Genomic DNA, 22758 nt, shown 5'->3' on the forward strand with positions numbered 1-22758 from the left:
TAATTTCCACAAAACACACAACTTCTTCACAGAGTTGATAATCTCATTTTGAAAATATCTGTTTGCACCATAATTCTCATTTTGACTTATACTGTAAGTGCTTTTTGGCTTTGACCTCCCCCCCCCAAAAAAAAAAAATACATTCTGCCTCCCCTGTCCCAGGTAGAGGAGAAAGACATATGTTGAGAATGGGCATGCCAGGATCAGATCACCTTGGTAATAATAATTATTGCAATGTGAATCGCCTAGAACAATAGTCAAATGTATAAAGGTAACTATATATTTATCTCAATTTTATGTCTAAATCTACATGATCTATCATGAAATTATTTTCGTTTTAAATGTACAAGGGTCAAAAATTTTGCTCGCTCACACCTTTTATACATTTGGTCCTGTGTGTCATGTATGCCGCCTAAGCATTGCTGTCTAATTTTTGTTCCATATATTGTACAATTGAAATGCCTTGGCCTTGGCCTTGAAGTTTTCAGGCCTTGGCCTTGGCCTTGGTTTCCATGCCTTGGTCTCAGCCTTGGTTATTGAAGCCTTGGTCTTGGGTATTAAAGCCTTGGCCTTAGCCTTGGCCTTGGAGGTTTGAGCCTTGACTACAACACTGCCTGAAATTGATTTCAAAACTGGATATATTAAGTGCCATTTAATCCTCTAGTCTTGAATGGGATTGGTTTCATTACACAGGCAATGCGAGCACGAAGCGCGAGCGAAAATTTCATGTAAACGATCTATTTTCCAATTCTTTACCTCACCTTTTTCTTGTTTCCTTTCGGGGTCGGGATGGTCGTTACAAGGCTGTAAATGACACATCATCATTTCTTACTTTTCTTTCTGTTTTTCTATTCTATCAAGTTACAGCTTTCTTCTGCAGGTTGCCAAAAAAATAGAGGGGGGGGGGGGGCGGGGCCGGCTCGGCCCCTCCTGGATCCGCGCCTGTTACCTAACTGGATCCAGTTGGGTAACTGGAAATGATTTCCAATTGGTTTTTTATTGGAAATTTTCCAGTTACCCAACTGGATCCAATTGAAACCAGTTAATTTGCATATTTTCTGCTAGTGTGCACAGATTAATGTTTTATGAGATTTATCATAATTTACGATAATTATATCTTGCTTATATAGCGCTTAATTGTCAGAAGTCTCTAAGCGCTCTACAGTATATGCAACATAATTACCCTGGCTTTAGCAGTGCAGCTGTTACGCGTGCTGCGTTTCAAGGAATAAATTCCTGCCAGGTACCCATTTACCTCACCTGGGTTGAGTGCAGCACATGTATCTATTGATTTTTTTTCAATTTGAAGTACCACACTTTTTCAGATAAGTGTTTAGAATACTTAGCAGTGAAAACCATGTTCATAAATGTTATAGATTCAATTAGAACAGATTAAAAAATAATTAGTACACCACTAACTGTTACCAAATTGCATCATATATATTTGAAGATCTTCCATATAAATATATACATATGAAAGTGTGTATTTTATCAATGCCCTTTACATTTGTATTAATAGACATATAACACTGCTTCTGTGTTGGCATGAGCAATAGTTAATGTTAATTAATTAGTAACTAATTAAGTTCATTCCAACTGGAGTTCCAGTTGGAAACCAATAGATTTCAACTGGTTCCAGTTGAAACCAGTTGCATCCAATTGGATTCAACTGATTTTGATAGGGAAATTCATTGGAACAACTGGAACCAATTGGAAACCAATTGCCAACTGGTTCCAGTTGCCCAATTGGTTTTAACAGGATTTTGGTCCTGGGCACTATAAGGAGTGCCCGTTTGACCCCCCCCCCCCCCCCGGAAAAAGTGGAACCCGGCATCTGCATAATAGCGCATGAAAGAGTATCTTTTAATTTGGAAGGTAAAATCGTTTTACGTTAATCTCTTTTTTTAATTTGTCGACAAGGTGATCCAATCGACGCTCGCTTTCACGTTCATGTATGCCGAGTTCCCCATACTCGCGGTCGAGATATTAGTGGTCGAATCATTTATGAACGACCTGCCGGATCCCTATACGGTATCCTGAAAATGCCAAATGATCTATGATTTATCGCTTTGTTCGTTACCGCGCATGTGTGGCCTTGCCAGGTGAACGAATGGGGCTAGGCTAGGCCAGCGAGCAGCTAGGCTAGGCAGATCTGATCAGGGACAGGGCGCCGGGGCCAAATTTGAATTTCAAAGTCAAAAGCATCTCTTAATAAATTTTTTGGATGGGTAAGAATAACTATAGTAGTAAGATAAATTTTCCCTGTAAAAAGGCTGTAGTTTCTGTTTTCAAAGAAACAAGAAGTCAAGAGAGTTGAGAGCTCGAGAAGACGAGAGTGTCACACAAGCAGTAGAGTAGAGGCGCACGGCCAATAAAAATGGAGACTGTCTCCCATGAGAGAGATTATCTCCAATATCAGAGACTTTCATAAAGAATTTTGGTATCCAATTTCAGAGACAGTCTCCAGTTTTGGAGACCAATTTCTTTGTTTGCATTTGCTTAAAAAGGATTACCTTGGCGGCAAATAAAAATGTGATACTGATAAGCAGATTCCTGATGTGATGAAATATTTACCCCTTTTCACCGTCTACTTTAAAAATTCACCGTCTACTTTTGTTTTTAAAGGATTTTTGTTGTCATCCACACACAAAACAAATGGGCTTCTGACCTCGGTGGGACAAAAGTTTGGGTGGAAAAAATCATACTTTTGTTGGTGTTGTTTCTTTTGATCTTTTGCAAATCAAGTCTCCAAATGAATATGGGAGATTGTCTCCCTTATTGGAGAGAGTCTCCCATATTGGCCGTGCGCCTCTACTGACAAGTTAATCAAAATGTTCATGATGTTTGTATAAATTCTATGAAATTATAAACTCAGTTTTAGAATATTTTTGTCATATGGTTGGAACTACCCCTTATCGACCACCTAATCTTCTAAGCATCGTATCTGCGAAAATATCTATCAATTTTACCCAGTTTTAGTCTCATTTGTGCAGAAAATTGAGCAGATCAGATTCCCATGTTTCGCTCGGCGACTCCGATTCAATCCGCGTATATATCGACGAACAACGAATGCGACGATTTTACATTTGCTCATTTGCACCCGTCTTTTGAAACCGACCACCCGCGATACACTAAGTTTACGGTCGATTCTCGTCGCGGTGGCGAAAGTCTTTCAAATCAGTTCTATGACGTCAACATGCTAAATGATCGCCTCACTACTTCCATTGCGAGCTCCGGCACATGATTCGACGATTGACGACGGATATTTGTTCTAAAGCCGTTTCCTATCGGATTTCTTGGTTTTTCAGCGGGGTTTGGGTTTGGTCAATACAATTTTGATTAATTCTACTAAATTTCTACTTTTTGTTGCTTTTTTTTCTCGTAAAATTGATTCTTACAGTTTCTATGGACACTGCGCCTACTCTCCCGCGTGTATCGTTTGTAATACGCAATAATTTTAACGCACACAAGGTGGTCGGTTTCAAAAGAGGTGGTCGATATGTGGTAGTCTCACCATACCTAGATGTTGTGACTTGTGTGTCTGGACAGGTTGTGTGTCCGGACAATCAATTTTAGAAAGTCATTTGGAAAAATTTACAAGCAAAGTTTCATCATTTTTTTTGTACAAAATGTTCGGAAATATTATAGAGAACAAAATAGATGATTATTACAACTATTGAATTCATTATTTTTAGTGTAGGGGCCTAATCCAAAGACAAAAAAAGAAGGCTTCAAAAAGATAAACTGTCCGGACACCCGACCCCCCATCCTACATGTATATTCTTTTTTTTTGGGGGGGGGTTACATTGACATTCAATTGATTCATTGTCGAATTAATATTAGGCCTATGCCGTCAAATAAGAGGATTTAGAAGATGGTTTAGATCTAGAGGATAGAGGAAGAAATTTATATGATCTCGTATTTAGACAATTTTTATTTTCTGGTTGGAATATATGGCACGTTCTCCATAGTCTGCGGAGTCCCCCTTGTCTGCGCACACACGTATCTGCGCAATTCTAGTAAAAGAAGATATGCAACGAGCACAAACTTTACACATGCAATACATAGACAGGTATTCATTGAAAAATCAGACTCAAAATGGTGGAAAATAATGAATTTTAATTGGGCATTTCATGTGACGCCATCAAAATGTAGCCTTTCTCATCTAAATCCCCGATTTGTGTGCAAAGTGAATGAGTGCGCAGACATGGGGTACCATTTTTTTTTTCAATCTGAAAATGACTGCCCGAGGTTTTTTCAAGAACTTTATTTCATTTTTTAATGAGAAATTTGGTATTACCCAGTTGTGTGTCCGGACGGGTTGTGTGTCCGGACGATAAATTTTAGAAAGTCATTTGGAAAATTTACAAGCGAACTTTCATCAATTTTTAGTACGAAATCCTAGGAAATATCATAAAGAACAAAATAGAACTTAGAAGATGATTACAACTTAATGAATTCATATTTTTAGTGTAATCCACAGGCAAAAGTGAAGGTTTCAAAAAGATAAAATGTCCGGACACCAGACCCCCATCCTACACTTACTCTTAAAGGGGAAGTTCACCCTGAAGAAAACTTTGTTGTAAAAATAGCAGATAAAAAAGTAAAAAATATTGGTGACGGTTTGAGGAAAATCCGTTAAAGAGTAAGAAAGTTATTAGAGTTCAAAATTTTGGATTTGTGATGTCGTAAACGAGCAGCTGCCCCATGTGTTATATAATATAAAATGTATGAATTTCAAATTTTGTATGGTTCCTGATGACTTAATTTTGTTATCTTTTCATGATCGGGTGTGAAATGATTTGTCTATTGATATACAAAAACTACAGTGAAAACCATTTTCAATTTTCTGAGAAAATGACATTTCATTGATTTTTTACCATTCGCTATGTTGGAATGCTGCTCGCATATGACGTCACAAATCAAATAATTGAAATTCTAATAACTTTTTAATTATTTGATGAATTTTTCTCAAACCTTTTTTTATTATTATTTTTTATTATTTTTTCTGCTATTTTTACAATAAACTTTTTGTCAGGGTGAACTTCCCCTTTAATAATATAAAGAACATTATTAACTGAAAGATTTTGTGAAATAAGAAGAAATTTGTCTTTAATTTTATCTCAAATTGTTAATTGCGCAGACTTGGGGCCCACCATCATACAGCTACTTGTAAAATGCGAGACGCACTCGCTTTTAGTTTTATCATGGTTCGTAGGAAAAGTACAAACTGTTTTATTTGTTTCATTGAATTACACATTTTTAAAGACTAGACTAGATCTATAGGCCCTCTTCTCTATTACCATATGTCTAGGTAATGTCTTGAACTGAGAAATAAAAAAGAGGGATTTGTATTGAAGGATGGTTATTTTGTCATTTTCCTATTTTGTATCTCCTTTGACTTGTGTTTTCTTCAGCTGTTTTACTCTCAATCAAGAGTAAAACAGTTCCGTCTAGACTTTAGTTCATTTGCATTTCTTTTCAGCACTGCCCTTGCACTCTGAACATGGGTTGAATGATATTCAGTTGTCATTCATTTTCATTTTACTCTGGATGCCTTTCCCCTGCGTCTCTTTTGTCGTCTTCATTCCTTCTCTATTCTCTCTTCAAGTGTTCCACTCATTGCATCCCTCACCTGACTCCTTAGTTTCTATTTCCATTATTACATAATCACCAGACATCCTTTATCATCTTCATCTCATTCCTTATTGGTTTATCTTATGAATTGGGTTCTCACAGGTGTACATTTTAGTTTGATCCTTCCATTCATTTTATTTTGATTGGTTGACTCTACATGATTTGAATATATGTAAATTGTTATGTGATTGAGACTGAGGCAAAGTAGCCCAGCAGAGATTAAAGCAGTGCAATACCAGACTTCTTCGGGTTCTGTTCGATTCATTTTGCATCTCATATAGTTTCACTTACTTCCCAGAATTTGGTTTGATGGTGATTGAGTTTGCTGCTTAGAGCTACATTATTTTCTCATCCTTACAGTATTATTAGAAGTCTATACATGTAAGTGCAACCATATACCTTAAATGAATTTAATATTTCTCGTTCCAATCTTAAAATGGAGTTACCATTAAAGTGGAAGTTTGCTCTGATTTTATTTTTTTTATAGAAATAATTGGCCTAATGAAAGTAAATGATGAAGATCTTCAGGAGGAAAATGTATCATAGATCATAAAAACTATTCTAAATTTTTATTCATATTTTTTTGTGTAGTATTTAATACTATAAACGTTTTGTCAGTGTGATGAACTTCAACTGGAATCGTTGATTTTGTAACTGTGATGAAAAAAATGAAGGTAAGAGAATTATAATTTAACAGAAGGCGGAATAAAAAGGAATTGACAAAACAGAAAAGAAAAAATAGAATAAAGAATTAGATATAGAAATTGAGCAAAAAAGATAAATAACAAATGTAAAAAATCAAGAGACAAAAAAAGGAATAATAAATAAGATTCATAGCCAAAATATTAACAGGCCTGTAAATAAACCTGTATCTTCATGTTTTTTTCTATATGTATATAAAAATATTTGCCTGTGTACGCACACTAGCCTTGTCTCTTATTTCTTCTTTCAATCTATCTTTATCATTCTTTCTGTACATTTATTGTAATTTTTTATGAGATATTTCAGTAATTGAATCCATTGTGAAAAAAAGTTATATTGTATTTCACTAAAAATATTCTATAACCATATATGGTTACGTAATGTCTTGGTCTGAGCATTAAAAAAAGAGAGATCGGTATCATGTGCAACCGCAATTATTGTAATATTTCTTGATCCAATTTTCAAGATCAATTGGCATTGTAGTGTTAAAAATTATAAGTTTATTAAGGGTATAAAATAAATGAAGTTCTAAATCGGCAAACTCGATCAAGAATCAAACCAAAGGTGAAATAAGTGAAACTAGGAGATGCAAAGAAATTAAACTGAAGTTGAAGAAATCTGGGGAGTGTTTCATCAATGTGTTTATCCGACAATTTGTCAGATCTGACAACTTTCCTGGATGTTGATTGGATAAGAAGCACTGTTACTATGGCAACTTTCGGATAAAGTGGGACTTGTCGGATAAAACAACTGACAAGACCTTTTCATGAAATGCTCCCCTGGGGAGTGTTTCATCAATATTTTCGTCCGACAAGTTTTCAGGTCTGACAACTTTCCTTGATTCTAATTGGCTGAGAGGCATTGTTACCATAGTAACTGTCTGATAAAATGGGACTTGTCGGATAAAACGTCCGACAAGTCCTTTCATGAAACGCCCCCCAGGTGTCGTGTCTGTGTGAGTGAGTGTTCATTAAAAATCACTTCTCTTATTCCAAAGCCCTTCCTGGCCTACTTCAAATCTGTAGTTATAGAAACATATCACTATTTAAACTATGTTTAAATCTAACCAATGAAATTAAAGAAAATAGGAGAGTCCAACTAAAATGTATATCCAGTTCATAATATAAATCAATGAGGAATAAGATGAAGGAGATAAAAGATGTCTGAGTGATTATGTATCAATGGTGTTAGAAACTAAGGAGTCAGGTGAGGGATGGAACACCTGAAGAGAGAAGGAATGAATGACAAAAGAGAATCAGAGGAAAGAATCCACTGTGGAGAAGGATGAATGAAAACTGAATATAATTAAACTCAAATAACCTACATGCAAGTTCAGACTGCAGATGCAAATGAATGAACTCAAGTCTGGATGGAACAGAAATGTAAAACGGCTTAAGAAAACAAGTTAAAGAAAATGAACAAAATAGGAAAATGACAAAATAGGAAAATGACAAAATAACTATTCTACAGCATTATAAATGTGAAGTCTGCACTGACAAAAAAAAAATTGTTTTAAATATTGCAAACAATAGGCCTAATAAAAGTTATTGGTGATAACGGGTCATAAAGTACATTGAAATATGCTTCAAGGTTGAAATAAAAATATATTTTCATAACAATAATATGTTTAGAATATTACAATAAACAAGAAGTTATAGAAATTAAGAGAGGGTTATGATCATGAAGACATATCCAGTTAAAACATATTTCAAACTTTGAAGATAAAGCAGTAAAATTTGAAGCTCTCTAATGACATGATGTGTAAACAGAAAAAATCAAAATAATGTATGATATGGGTCGGAATAAAAATCAAGCTTTCAATATGTCATATTCAGTACATCAATTTTGAATAAAAAAATCATTCTTAATATTATATACACAATATTTATAATATCAATATGAATACAAAACAAGATCAAGGTTTACATGTAAATACTTAACAAAACAATCTCATTTCTTGTTTGGATTTATAAGTGCATTCCTTATGTTTTTGGTAACACAGCTTGGCAAATTCTTTATGTAGGCTGTGGTATATTCTTCTCTACCAACAAAAGTGAAGGTGTCCCACTCGATATGGGTTTTTTTTTAACAAATGCCATCCAGGGCCAGCTTTTTCCACCACTGCGGATCAAAGTTACCTCTCCAACATCTTTCAAATCCATGGGAGCTCTTGAAAACTCCACACTGATAATGAGTGCATTCCTCATGTTTTTTGTAACACAGCTTAGCTAATCCTTTATGTAGGCTACGTTGTATTACGGTGTCCCAGTCGATGATATCAGGGTCTTTTTAAACAAATACCACTGAGGGCCTGCAGTTTCTTCCACTGTGCATCAAAGTTACCTCTCCAACATCTTTCAAATCCATGGGAGCTCTTGAAAACTCCACACTGATAATGAGTGCATTCCTCATGTTTTTTGTAACACAGCTTAGCTAATCCTTTATGTAGGCTACGTTGTATTACGGTGTCCCAGTCGATGATATCAGGGTCTTTTTAAACAAATACCACTGAGGGCCTGCAGTTTCTTCCACTGTGCATCAAAGTTACCTCTCCAACATCTTTCAAATCCATGGGAGCTCTTGAAAACTCCACACTGATAATGAGTGCATTCCTCATGTTTTTTGTAACACAGCTTAGCTAATCCTTTATGTAGGCTATGTTGTATTACGGTGTCCCAGTCGATGATATCAGGGTCTTTTTAAACAAATACCACTGAGGGCCTGCAGTTTCTTCCACTGTGCATCAAAGTTACCTCTCCAACATCTTTCAAATCCATGGGAGCTCTTGAAAACTCCACACTGATAATGAGTGCATTCCTCATGTTTTTTGTAACACAGCTTAGCTAATCCTTTATGTAGGCTACGTTGTATTACGGTGTCCCAGTCGATGATATCAGGGTCTTTTTAAACAAATACCACTGAGGGCCTGCAGTTTCTTCCACTGTGCATCAAAGTTACCTCTCCAACATCTTTCAAATCCATGGGAGCTCTTGAAAACTCCACACTGATAATGAGTGCATTCCTCATGTTTTTTGTAACACAGCTTAGCTAATCCTTTATGTAGGCTATGTTGTATTACGGTGTCCCAGTCGATGATATCAGGGTCTTTTTACACAAATACCACTGAGGGCCTGCAGTTTCTTCCACTGTGCATCAAAGTTACCTCTCCAACATCTTTCAAATCCATGGGAGCTCTTGAAAACTCCACACTGATAATGAGTGCATTCCTCATGTTTTTTGTAACACAGCTTAGCTAATCCTTTATGTAGGCTACGTTGTATTACGGTGTCCCAGTCGATGATATCAGGGTCTTTTTAAACAAATACCACTGAGGGCCTGCAGTTTCTTCCACTGTGCATCAAAGTTACCTCTCCAACATCTTTCAAATCCATGGGAGCTCTTGAAAACTCCACACTGATAATGAGTGCATTCCTCATGTTTTTTGTAACACAGCTTAGCTAATCCTTTATGTAGGCTACGTTGTATTACGGTGTCCCAGTCGATGATATCAGGGTCTTTTTAAACAAATACCACTGAGGGCCTGCAGTTTCTTCCACTGTGCATCAAAGTTACCTCTCCAACATCTTTCAAATCCATGGGAGCTCTTGAAAACTCCACACTGATAATGAGTGCATTCCTCATGTTTTTTGTAACACAGCTTAGCTAATCCTTTATGTAGGCTATGTTGTATTACGGTGTCCCAGTCGATGATATCAGGGTCTTTTTACACAAATGCCACTGAGGGCCTGCAGTTTCTTCCACTGTGGATCTAAGTTACCTCTCCAACATCTTTCAAATCCATGGGAGCTCTTGAAAACTCCACACTGATAATGAGTGCATTCCTCATGTTTTTTGTAACACAGCTTAGCTAATCCTTTATGTAGGCTACGTTGTATTACGGTGTCCCAGTCGATGATATCAGGGTCTTTTTAAACAAATACCACTGAGGGCCTGCAGTTTCTTCCACTGTGCATCAAAGTTACCTCTCCAACATCTTTCAAATCCATGGGAGCTCTTGAAAACTCCACACTGATAATGAGTGCATTCCTCATGTTTTTTGTAACACAGCTTAGCTAATCCTTTATGTAGGCTACGTTGTATTACGGTGTCCCAGTCGATGATATCAGGGTCTTTTTAAACAAATACCACTGAGGGCCTGCAGTTTCTTCCACTGTGCATCAAAGTTACCTCTCCAACATCTTTCAAATCCATGGGAGCTCTTGAAAACTCCACACTGATAATGAGTGCATTCCTCATGTTTTTTGTAACACAGCTTAGCTAATCCTTTATGTAGGCTATGTTGTATTACGGTGTCCCAGTCGATGATATCAGGGTCTTTTTACACAAATGCCACTGAGGGCCTGCAGTTTCTTCCACTGTGGATCTAAGTTACCTCCCGAACATCTTTGAGCTCCATGAGAGCTCTTGAAAACTTTGGAAGGATGTTGCAAAGAATTGAGCGTATGAAATTATTTTCTGACGCGTACGATGCGCACGTTCGGTAATACAAGGCCGGTCGGTAATACAACCACTCACTATACCGTATAAATTCTAGGGCCTATAAAATTTTATAATTTTTTTGTCATACTCATACCCAGATGTTGTGACTTGTGTCGTGTGTCTGGACAGGTTGTGTGTCCGGACGATCAATTTTAGAAAGTCATTTGGAAAAATTTACAAACGAAGTTTCATTTTTTTGGTATAAAATGTTCGCAAATATTATAGAGAACAAAGTAGATGATGATTACAACAATTCAGACATTATTTTTAGTGTTATCCAAAGACAAAAAAAAGAAGGCTTCACACTGCTGACACTCCTCATAAACGCAGGTAGACTTGAAGGAGCGGTACGTCAGCACGTTTCCTGGTGATCTAACTTTGGCCCAGCGGCCACACTGTTTGGTGTTGGCTGATCCTTGACCGGAGTGGTCACCTGGGTCGTAGTATCTCAAAGTTCCTGTAACATTAATCGATACAACATAAATTGATATAAAGTCACGTTTTTCTGCAATCATTAAATTACACACACATAATTAATGACTAAATAATAACATTTGTAAAAACAAATATAATGTCATCTTTATGTTCTATAATAAAAATACGCACATGAGTAATTGACAACTAGTTTGTTCTGTTCAGAGACGATCATCACACTCATAAAGTGCATTTTACATTCTAATATAATAATATTCAAATATAATAAACCTAAAAGCCTACAGGTAGTAATCATCAATATAACACATCAATATTAATATTTTGTGTGAACAGAATATACCAGTTTATTGATAAACTTACGGTTTATAAGAAAGTCTCTTTCTGCCCTTCTACATATTTAACCAGCTTTTGTGCTGCCACTAGACTTTCCGGTGCGATTAGTTGGTTTGGTGCTTTTGGTGGATGTCCCATCAGCAGGTCTTCTACAACAGAGTTAAACACGTGAATAGGTGCGGCAAGTCGTAGATCGATTTTTTTTCTAATGAGGAGGAGAAATTCCGTCTACTATAGCTTTGTTTATCGCCTCGATTTACTGCTCATTTTGCTTGTCTAGTTCCTCCTCGCAGTCTTCTTAAAAGGAATACTTTGCACCCTTTACATGAAGATTTTCAACCACCTGTAGAACATGCGTGATACTTGGCGACCCTGATTCTAGTAGACGCCGGCGTGCTTGTCTTATATCCTTGGGGAAGGGCCGCAAGCAATCTGGGACATGGATCAATAGTCTCTCCCGTTACCAGTGTCAAGAGCTGTGAGGAGATGTGCGGCTGGTCCTGGTTGGGTTGCACCTATTATGGAGAAAGCACGCCCAGCCTCTGTTTCCCATTCGTTTTGAGAGGCGTAAACCGTACATCGTCAAAACTTTTTCACGACTAAACAAGCGGCACAAAGTTGCAATATCCCCTCTTGCGTTCTCTCTGTCATTCTTTGCCATTTTCAGAAGAATGTTGTGTGTCTTGCTGGAGACCATCATTCCAATCCCCTTTGGCCAATCTGCTAACAGTCCTGCGGAAGTTGACTTAACGATGGCAATTAAGGGGAATCGCGTTGCCTTGTGCAGTATCTATCGCATGGAGAGGATCAGTTCTTCCTACTTGTACATGTATGGCCTGTCATAAATTTCCCAATGGAGTGAGGTCCAACAAAGAGCAAGTAGATGTTGGCCTTTGTTGACATTCCATTATATTCAATCGATGACTTCTCAGAGATCAGATATGCCGATCTTGCAAGAACGCTGTCTACTATAGCCTTCACAAGTACTAATTGCGAGTGCGTGGTCTTTGAAAAGGTTCCAAACATGTTCTGGAAACAGATGAAAATAGTCAAAAGGAGACAACATTAATCTAGAATGTAGGTTTAGGTCTGTTACTATTATTTTTGATGATTTTTTTTTTCTCCAGGTGAATATGCGAATGAACAAAGATGCCTATTATCCGGACGCTGAAAGAGACTGGTCATAGCTATGTAAGTATAGTAGTGGATCGTACTGCCGAACACTTTTCATGAATTCAATCATATCAAACTCGGTATTTTCATTATTGAAGAATCAGGAGGGGGGAGGGGGACATAGACCCAAATTTGGTGGGAGTTTTAGGGGTCCTAGATCTGGCCATATAGGCCTACCGGTACCTTCTAGCCCAAAATGTTGGAGTCATTTCAATTGGCCAGGGGCCCCCATTGGTTGCATGAAATAAATGGTAACTTTGCTCTCCAATGGTATCTTTCATGGTATCCTTGATTTTGATTGGTTCCAAACAATTATGAACCAGGCCAATTTATCATGTCATAATTTTGTAATTAAAAGGTGTAAATATATAAGTCAAGTTCAGGGTAGAAATTATATAAATTCAAGGTAGCAAACTCAAATCATCCACAAAGGGAAAATAGTGAAACTAGGAAAAGAGGCAAATAAACTGAACTGAAGTCGAAGAAGTCTGGCCGGGCACTGATTTAATCTCTGGGCTACCTTGCCTCAGCTAAACTCAGAATGATGTACAATTCACATAATTTATTTAAATTAGAAATAACACCTAATCAAAGCTATAAAAGATAGTGGAAGGATCAAACTAAAATGTAAGAACCCAATTCATAAGATAAACCAAAAAGGAATATGATAAGGATGTCTGGTGATTATGTAATAATAGAACTAGACACTAAGGAGTCAGGTGAGGGATGCAATGAATGGAACACCTGAATAGAGAAGGAATGAAGATGACAAAAGGGAGTAAGAAGAAAGGAATGCAGAGTGGAAATGGATAAATAGCAATTGAAATCATTAAACTCATATAACCTTAGTTCAGGCTGCAAGGGCAGTGCTGAAAAGAAAGGCAAATGAACTCAAGTCTAGACTGAACAGAAAATAAACAAAATATGAAATTGACAAAACAATCATCCTACAATTTCAATGTTTTGTTTGTTTGGTTTTTTTTTTTACATTTTTAAAGCCAAATTTTGGCCCAAGTTGAACAGATTTCTTTTTTATTATTTTATTTTTTGCCTCTCCCTCCCCTCTTTGTGTGTTATTCTATTTTTTGCTTTGTTTGGGTCTTTTAGGTCAAGTATCTTTTTCTTCTCAAATGTTATTCATGTATTACTTTTATTTTCTCATTGGGGATTGACCTTGATAGGTCAATATGGCCTTTGTCAATCCCCTCCACATTTCTATCTGTCTTTTTATGTAATATAAAACATTTATATGTTTGTATTGTAATCATATGCATGTATTTTTATTGTACTGATATTTTATGTTTTTACTCAATATGTGGAAAATAGATTGAATTGAATTTTATGAAATGTTATTTGAATTTATGAAACAGGCCCTGTTTATTCATCTGTTTGTTTTTGTTGTTTGTTTGTTTTTTAGGAGGCTGCAAAACAAAGATTGTTGGAAGCCACAGCTCACCTACAAGATGATGATGGCGATACAGGTATGTATCAGTACTGGTATGTGTTTCTTTAAGTTGTTCTTAAATTAGGAGTGACTTTAAGAATGACTGGTGATTCTTTTAGTGAATGGTACATGTATATACTAAAATGTTCACTGGAGATGGTCTAGCGCAGAAGAAAGGTTCACCAGTCGTTCTTAATGTCGCTCTTAACATAGGAACAGCTTTATGAAACAGCCCCAGGTATATCAAGTTGGGTGATGGTGCTGGTCTTGATGTTGGTTTTGGTCTTTGCGTTCATGTTGGAAACAAAATGTAGATTGTCACCCCAGGCTCCAACACCTAATTTGAGTTTTTATTATTAAAATGATCCCCCCCCAAAAAAAAAAAAAAAAAAAAAAAAATTGTTAAAATGTGCTCAACACTTCCTGTTTCAAAAGTTAAATATTTAATAATGTCTTCAGGAAGGCTAATAAAAATAGATATCTATGTTCCTTGTTTTTTTATCAGCTATATTGAACAAATGACATAAAACTGAGTATCCCATATACTTGTTTAAACTATTTTTTGTTTATTGTAGGGTTAAAACTAGGTCTTATTCTCAGAATAACACACAACATCTTCATGCTTTGACCCAAACTGAAAAGACATTTAGAATTCAGGCATGCATTTGATGTTCAGTAATTCAAGTCGATTCATTTGTGCTTTACTATCTGTTCTACAGCAGCCAATCTGCAAGTGCATAGAGCACCCAAAAGAAATAGAATCATCAGCGATTCATCGTCATCTTCCTCCTCATCATCAGATGAGAAGCGTGATGATGATGATGACGGGGACGACGATGCCGATGATGATGAGGAAGAAGACGTCGTATCTCAGAAAAGACAGCGGGGGAGGGAAAAGAAATTGCTTCGAAATCTTGAAAAGGTTAGTCAAGCATTTGTTGAGGCATAATTGTTCTGTTTTATTACAATCACCCACCTGGGACGATTGACTACCAATTTTGGTTTCATCAAATAACTTATGACCAAACATTGTTATTAAACGAAGATGATTTTCAGTGTACTATTAAAAGGTTGAGGAAACATCTATTTTTTTTTAGTCATGAAATTTTACCTTTGTTTCGGAGGCTTTCACGTACGAGGCTGTAAGCTTAATCAGACCTTCGTCATAGATGCTGTATATGTACTTGCTGCTGTAATACAAAAAAAAGCATCATAAAGATTGTTGGGCACAAATTTACAATAGGAATTCTTAATATATTATTTTCACCATCATACGTCTTGGGTCCTGTTTCATAGTGTCTAGTTAGATTAAATTTTTGCACTATGTCTATAACAAATTTTCCCATCAGCCAATCAGATTGAAGGGATTTCAGAAGCTTTTAACAATTCTAGAATTGTTATCATAACAAAACTTTATTGAAACCGACCCCTGGTTATTATCTCACAGGAAATGAAGAGAAAGCGAACAATTGTTTCCATCAGCCGTCCATCCTTGTACAAGCGAACAGAGACTCATCCGATCACCCCTGCAAAACCCAAGGCAAAGAAACCAAAATCTGCCATGGTATGTAAACAATAATAATATTGATTTATACGCTTTCTGTGTGGGGGCGTAGTGATCAAGTGGTTACAACTTTTGTAGGTTCGAATTTCTACCATAGCATGTTTTCCTTAAGCAAGAAATTTACCCACATTGTGCTGCACTCAACCCAGGTGAAGTGAATGGGTATCCAACAGGATTAATTGCTTGAATGTACCAAGTGCCTTTACCAGCTGGAGCTGAAGCTGGGATGATATATAGTATGACTTTGACTAGAAAACTAGATATTCAGTGCCTCATATAAAATGCTGTGTATTATTCTTATTGTTTTTCAATTTCTAATGTTTAAATCAAAAGTCTTGTTAAAGGAAAGAGAATGTTGTTACAGGAAACAATAATTTAATGAGAAAGTCTTTAAAATTAAGTTCAATTGTCACCCTATTATCAATCATAGATCTAGATCTGATACTTTTACATAAACCTAACTCTGTTTAATCATGAAATCTTAGTGGAAGAAATCACACTGGAGATCGCCGACACAGATAAGCACACGTGGGACAGTGTATTATTATTGCTGGGTAAAAGGCAGAATAGTTGACCGTAATGCAGTAATTATTTTCCTTGTCCAGCAATTACACAATTTCTTTCAGTACTATTAGGCACGTTTTTCAATTTATAAATGCAAATAATCGGGCAGTCATTTCATTATATTCTCTTCAAACTCATTTGAGATTGTTACCACAACTGGCATTTATCTTTAATAAGCATTTGAACGCAAAGTTTGTTATTTAAGTACGCTCCCATTGTGTGTAAATAGACAGTTTTGGGGATCTCAAGCACAAGAAATGGTCGCCAATTATGCAAGGGTGACCGTATTCAAGTTGTTTTTCCCTCTTTGTTTCAGTCTATGATATCGGCATTGAATGAGAGCAGTGAAGATTCGGACAGCGATGAAGAATCAGAAGTTGAACTCACTAAAGAAGCTCAGGTAAATACAAAAGAACTTTATTGTCTCTAAAAAATGAATATAAAAGAATAAAAAATGAATATAAAAGAACTTTGTCTCTGTAATCAAGTATCTGGCCTTAAATTTGATAACTTCAGGACAAGCCCACTTTTCTTTTTGGCACCTTGCAGGGCGTCGGTGCAAGAAAAAAGTATTCGCGAACCTCGTCGGTGCACAAACACCCATACACAATGCACTGAATGTACATGTGTTGCTAAGGGCGTTTTTGCACGCGTGCGATGCGCAAAGTGTGGTGTTAAGGGCGTTCTTGCACCAACGTGATGATTTCTATATTACAGCCTGAATGGGAAAAAACAAGTTGAAAAGGGCGCAATATACTCTCTAAGGCCAATGGGATGGACATCAAAGGAAGTCAGCAAGGCATACACGACAAGGCCTTCATTGACATGGGATTAATTGAGAATTGAAATTGAATTTATTACCATGTGGAATAGCTTCCTGAAGACATTAAAAAAATGTACCTCTGTCGAAACTTTCAAAAATCTTATAAAAACTTTGCTATTTATCTCTTGGCTCTTATACGCCTTGAGCACTCTACAGAGTGGATTTGGCGCTTTACAAGTCTCATTATTATTATTAAATCTCACAATCCGGTACAATTACATGAAATAGTACATTACATAGATATGAACAAAAACATAATTGCAAGATGCTAATCAAGGTGAGCCCAAAACAATGTCATTATTATTGGAAAAATAGTAATTTTAACTAAATCACAATATTGTATATTAAATTCGGTATTAATTCTGCTAATTCTACTAATTCAAGGGCAGTCGGCAAGGCATCCATGACAAGGCCTTGAATGGCATTGGATTAATCGAGAATCGAATTGAATTTAGTACCAATTCTCACTGTCCGGTACAATTACATGAAATACTACATCACATCTGAACAAAAACATTTGTTAATTGGAGCTAACATGATTGCAAGTTGCTAATCGAGGTTAGCACCAAACTATGTCATTATGATAGGTAAAGCAATAATTTAAATTAAATCACGTACATCAAATTCAGTATTCTGCTAATTCAATCACTGAACTATCTTAAGTTCATTGTAAAACCATGCTACAAATAAACGGTTCATATGAACTTAGCTGTCAATTAAAAAAATGTAAAAAATTGCCCAAATTGAAATTTTGTAATGGATTGGTTTATGTTCCATTTTTATTTTATTTTATTTCATTTTATTTATTTATTTGGGGGGGTGGGGTAAAATAACACCATGTGTAATGCAGGTCAATATACGATTTTAAGTAAGATTGAAATATCAATTTAAAGTGTTAATAGTTATAAATATAAATGTGCTCCTGTATCGCATTTGGTGTTTTAGGCAATACCATGTCCATAATGCAAAACATTACATATCCAATGTAATCCTATCTTGAGATATTTCTTTTTCTCTCCAGGAAGAGGAAGCGTTCTCACTCTACAAGAAAGCGCTTGAGTTTCAACGCAGTGGGAACGTGGAAAAGGCACAAGACATTTACAATGAACTCCTTCAGACAAGATTCCTTTCTAAGGTAACCTCGCCTGGAATATTGAATCTAACTGTATTTTTATAGAAGTGCTTGGACTGCATCCAGCCCGTAACCGGTGTGTTGGCTCAGTTGGTAGAGCGTCCGTCTCACAACCGGGAGGTCGGGGGTTCAAACCCCGGCCGCGTCAAAAGACGTTAAAAGATGGGAGTTGCTGCTACCCTGTTTGGCGTTCAACAATTAAACGATCAATTGGGCAAAGCAAATTTTCGGAGTATTTCATTTCATGTCTATTTCGAACAATAAATTATGGATTTTTTTTTTTAAATGGGTAGCAGGAATAATTATTATTATGATTAGAAGTATGTGATCTGCAGAATGCATATGAGTGCTTCATTAATTACATTATTTCTAATGATAATGATTAACATGATTTGTATAGCGCTTATCACAAACATGTCTCGAAGCACTTAGGAAAAAAATAGAAGGAATTTCAGCAATAAACTTAAAGTAATTGTATAGTTCACGGTAGACTGTAGACGGGCCGTGCAGATAAATGATGAGCAAGGAGAATGACATAATATTTATTGTATATATATTCGTGCATATTGCGCGATGAACTACATTTACAGTCTTCGTGCACTATAAACATATAAACAGAGGACAGTTGATATTTTTCACCATCGCCCCACAAAGCAGTTGATATTAGGATGATTTATTACAGTTGCTCTTCTTGTATTAGTAGGGGAAGGCGGGGTAAGTTGTGACACTTTTTGCATTTTGCATGTCAGAATTGATATGACTAGTAATATTGTAGAAATAAGTACCTTGCCTTTAATTTTGATTCTTGGGAAATGTTTTTCACCAATATATAACTTTCTTCTCCCACACTGAAAGTCATCGTGACCTTTGAAAAAACTTATGTCAAATGGCTCAACTTGCCTCATATATGGGGTAAGTTGTGCCACCATTTTGGGTTACGTTGAGCCACAAAAACTACTTTTTGTTCGAATTTGGAAATAAAGTTGTTGGGTTTAGGGTTATGCAATGTGTCATCAATACATGACACCACCACAATGTCTGACTCATTCATTATTAGCATGGGGTGGTGGCTCAACTTGCCCCTATGCTCAACTTACCCCACCTTCCCCTATAGGTGAAGAGGAGGAGTGACTCTAGAATAACATAACATTTCTTATAATTGTCTGTATTGCACATAAAGCTACATGTAACGTAGCCATTCACTACTACAGAACAGTCAATATTTTTCACTATGCCCCACAAATCAGTTGATATTAAGATATTAAGATTATAGTTGCAATACTTGATTTGTTATAGGTGAAGGTTTCTCCGGATGAGAGGAGAGGAGCAGTGACCAATACAGCAATAACCCTGAAATACTCAAGCTACAAGAATCTGGGTAATCTGGCACTCGGAAAGGACGATATGAATACTGCTATGGAAAACTATCTGGAGGTACAGTATATGAAGGGGGGGGGGGGGTAGGAGAGGGTTGGGGTGGGGGAGGGAGGGAGGTTATGCTTCAAGAGTGAAATTAAAGACCCAGACCCAAAATTGAAAATGACAAATCATATACCCATCAAAAGCTTGTGCTTGTGGAGCGTTGTGGCCCAGTGGATTAGTCTCCGGACTTTGAAACAGAGGGTCGTGGGTTCAAATCCCAGCCATGGCGTAGTTTCCTTCAGCAAGAAATTCATCCACATTGTGCTGCACTCAACCCAGGTGAGGTGAATGGGTACCTGGCAGGAATTTATTCCTTGAAATGCCCCAGCGCTGTAAAAGGCTGCGGGGCTAAAGCCAGGGTAATAATATCCAAGTCCTTTGGAAGCGCATAGAGACGTTATTTATAATGTGTTATGTGCTATACAAGAACTGTCTATTATTATTATTATTACACTACTTCACACAGAAATGCAAGCTTTATTCGTTTTCACCACTTTCCGGCCGAGTATGGTGCTTAAGAATGACTTTGATTATCAGGCTTCGAAAATAGGCTTTCTTCTTACACGTACATGCTTTCACCGACCCTGAGACCGTAATGTCATAATGTGTTAGAAGTGTTGTAATTCCATTGGTTTGTACACAGAAATAAATGTTAAGTGTTCTGCCTTTTTCAGATTCTGAATTCGAATGGATGTGCCATACTATATGTGCTCAGATGGATGGAAACCTACTACAACTCTTCACTGGATTTTGAAGGGGACAGTGAGGGTTGAAGGAGCCTGATACAATCCAACTATTCATGAATATTTTAATCACACAGCATTTACATTTTCATATTACAGGCTGTCAATTTAGACAGTACCGACGTCACCCTCTGGTATCGGATTGGCACCGTAGCGGTCAAGCTGAGTCAGCTAGCCCTGGCTAGGGTGGCCTTCGAGCAGGGCCTGAAATGTTCTAAACTCCATTGGCCTTGCTTGGATTTCCTCTGTACAATCCTATATGCCATCAATGACTATGTCAGTAAGTATTGTCTTCTGATTATCAAGGGCCCGTTGGATGAGAGAGTTGCATCAAAATGCAACTCAAAAATCATATACTAATTCATGCATGTCATAATGCATATGAGCAAGTTGCGAACTAATTGTGGTGTCACTCATTTGCGTTAACTTAGTCTTAAAACCTATCTTTTCCATTAATTTCCATACATTCTTCTTTCCTTTTTCTAAATTAATTTTTCAAGCATTTCAGTAGCTCTTGATTACAGCGCAGAAGAATATGTGCACATAGTTTTTTATGCATCTTATTTTCTTTCCAGCTTGCCTATACTACATCGCTCAGGCCCTAGAAAGAGACAAACGTTACACAAAAGGCAAGTATCCTTTGTCTTTTGATCGTATAAAGGGGGGTGCTTCACAAAGATTTAAGTATGACTTGGAGTTGCATGTATCTTGTTGTTCATATCAAGACACATGGTAACATTATGAGAATATATGTTTACCAGAAAAAAATACAAGTATGTCAGGGGGGTGTTTCACAGAGATTTAAGTAGGACTTACAGTCACACTTTATATAAAAACGAGTACATGATATGCAACGGGCAATCTTATTGATCAATACGCAGAAGTGCACGTCCTCCAGGCATGATCTGACCAATCCGGTCAATAGCTGGTTATGCCTTTTATAATGGATGCAACCAGGCCTTTAAGTTTGATTCTAAGTCATACTTAAATATTTGTGAAACACCCCCCAGATTGGTTTATTGTTTGGCTTGATTAGCAGAGGCGAGACACGTGTGCCAGTTTTCATTGTCATCAAACTTTAACCAGTTATACATATTTGCAATGCCACAACTTTCAAAGTATAAGTATAAGAAGAGATCTATGTCATGAAGCTTTGACATAATTGGATCAGTGGTAGAGTGTCTGCATCATGAATGGAAGGTCATAGGTTCAAACACGGGCCAAGTCATACCAAAGACTTAAATATAGGCACTTCTTTCTTGTCAGGCACTCAACGTTGCAAAATAGAGAAGGGTAATAATAATGTTTAATATGTTATTCAGGGCCCGCTGGGAGAACAGATCATAAGAGCTGAAGTGGCTAACGTGGGTATATAAAAATTATTAGTATTATCATTATTATTATTATTCCTCTACAGGAGCAAGTCTGTATTGTTTCTTGAATAACTTTGCTTTAACAAAAAGCATCAAGTAATTCAAGTGCAACTAAGAACTTTTACACTACTAATGTCCGAGAGTCTTTCTTATCAATCTGGTTGTACACAAGATAGCTGCGTTCTAAATGTCGTACATCTGAAGATGATGATGATGATTATCATTATTATCATTATAATTATCAATATTATCATTATTATTATTAGTAGTAGTATTGTTATTAAGAGTAATAGAGTGTCAATGATAATTTGGCATGAATTTCCAGTCACAGGGTATTCCACTTGTGTCTCATTAAAGATCTGGAGCCAAGATTTTTTTCTCTTCAATCAAATTAAGCTGTTGTTGGCGTGAACTTTACTTTAAACAACTATACATTGAATAAGAAATGCAATATCGATGTTTGGTGGGCTTTAAAATATCTCAAGGTTTTAAAAGTCTGAGGACTGTCAAAGCTTTACGTTAGAAACGAGGCAATAGCGACAGACTTGATTGTCTGAACGCAGTCTTAAAATTCCTGCATATGACTCTTGTCTTACCAAAAGAAGGTTGCTTCTTATGTCTGAAGTATTGAACGTAAGCTGTACCATAGGGCCCAAATTCACAAAGGTGGTTTTTAAAACCATCGGTTGAACCCATGGTTTATGCAGATTTCCTGTATAAATTACGCTTATTTCCTGCATATATTAAAAAGTGTCCAATGCTGATGCGGGCTTTTGTCACAGTGCGCCAAATTGATGCCTGTTGCTGTGGTTATCCACGCTATTTTGTCCACTGTTTTGAATTAATGAGTTCACTCTTCAAACAGTGGACTTATGAATAAGACTTAACTATGGCAACAGACGTCAATTTGGCA

General features: G+C 36.7%; 1 protein-coding gene across 2 annotated transcripts in view; it reads left to right on the forward strand.

The window, feature by feature from the left end:
- The first annotated feature begins 2139 nt into the window (after positions 1-2139).
- The window catches only part of LOC121417191 (calcineurin-binding protein cabin-1-like), a 69172-nt gene continuing 48553 nt past the window's right edge, over positions 2140-22758 (forward strand). The window contains exons 1-10 of one of the 2 annotated variants that reach the window (XM_041610799.1): positions 2140-2228; positions 12735-12798; positions 14198-14261; positions 14944-15146; positions 15672-15788; positions 16669-16752; positions 18197-18310; positions 19604-19741; positions 20572-20752; positions 21048-21101. In XM_041610799.1, the coding sequence (XP_041466733.1) occupies positions 12757-12798; positions 14198-14261; positions 14944-15146; positions 15672-15788; positions 16669-16752; positions 18197-18310; positions 19604-19741; positions 20572-20752; positions 21048-21101 (997 nt within the window). In that variant the 5' untranslated portion in view covers positions 2140-2228; positions 12735-12756. Of the gene's footprint in view, positions 2229-5852; positions 6019-12734; positions 12799-14197; positions 14262-14943; positions 15147-15671; positions 15789-16668; positions 16753-18196; positions 18311-19603; positions 19742-20571; positions 20753-21047; positions 21102-22758 lie in introns of those variants that run through there. The other variant, XM_041610800.1, reaches the window with a different exon arrangement.

The sequence above is a fragment of the Lytechinus variegatus genome, chromosome 6 (genome assembly GCF_018143015.1).
Source record: "Lytechinus variegatus isolate NC3 chromosome 6, Lvar_3.0, whole genome shotgun sequence".
In the NCBI taxonomy this organism is placed as follows: domain Eukaryota; kingdom Metazoa; phylum Echinodermata; class Echinoidea; order Temnopleuroida; family Toxopneustidae; genus Lytechinus; species Lytechinus variegatus.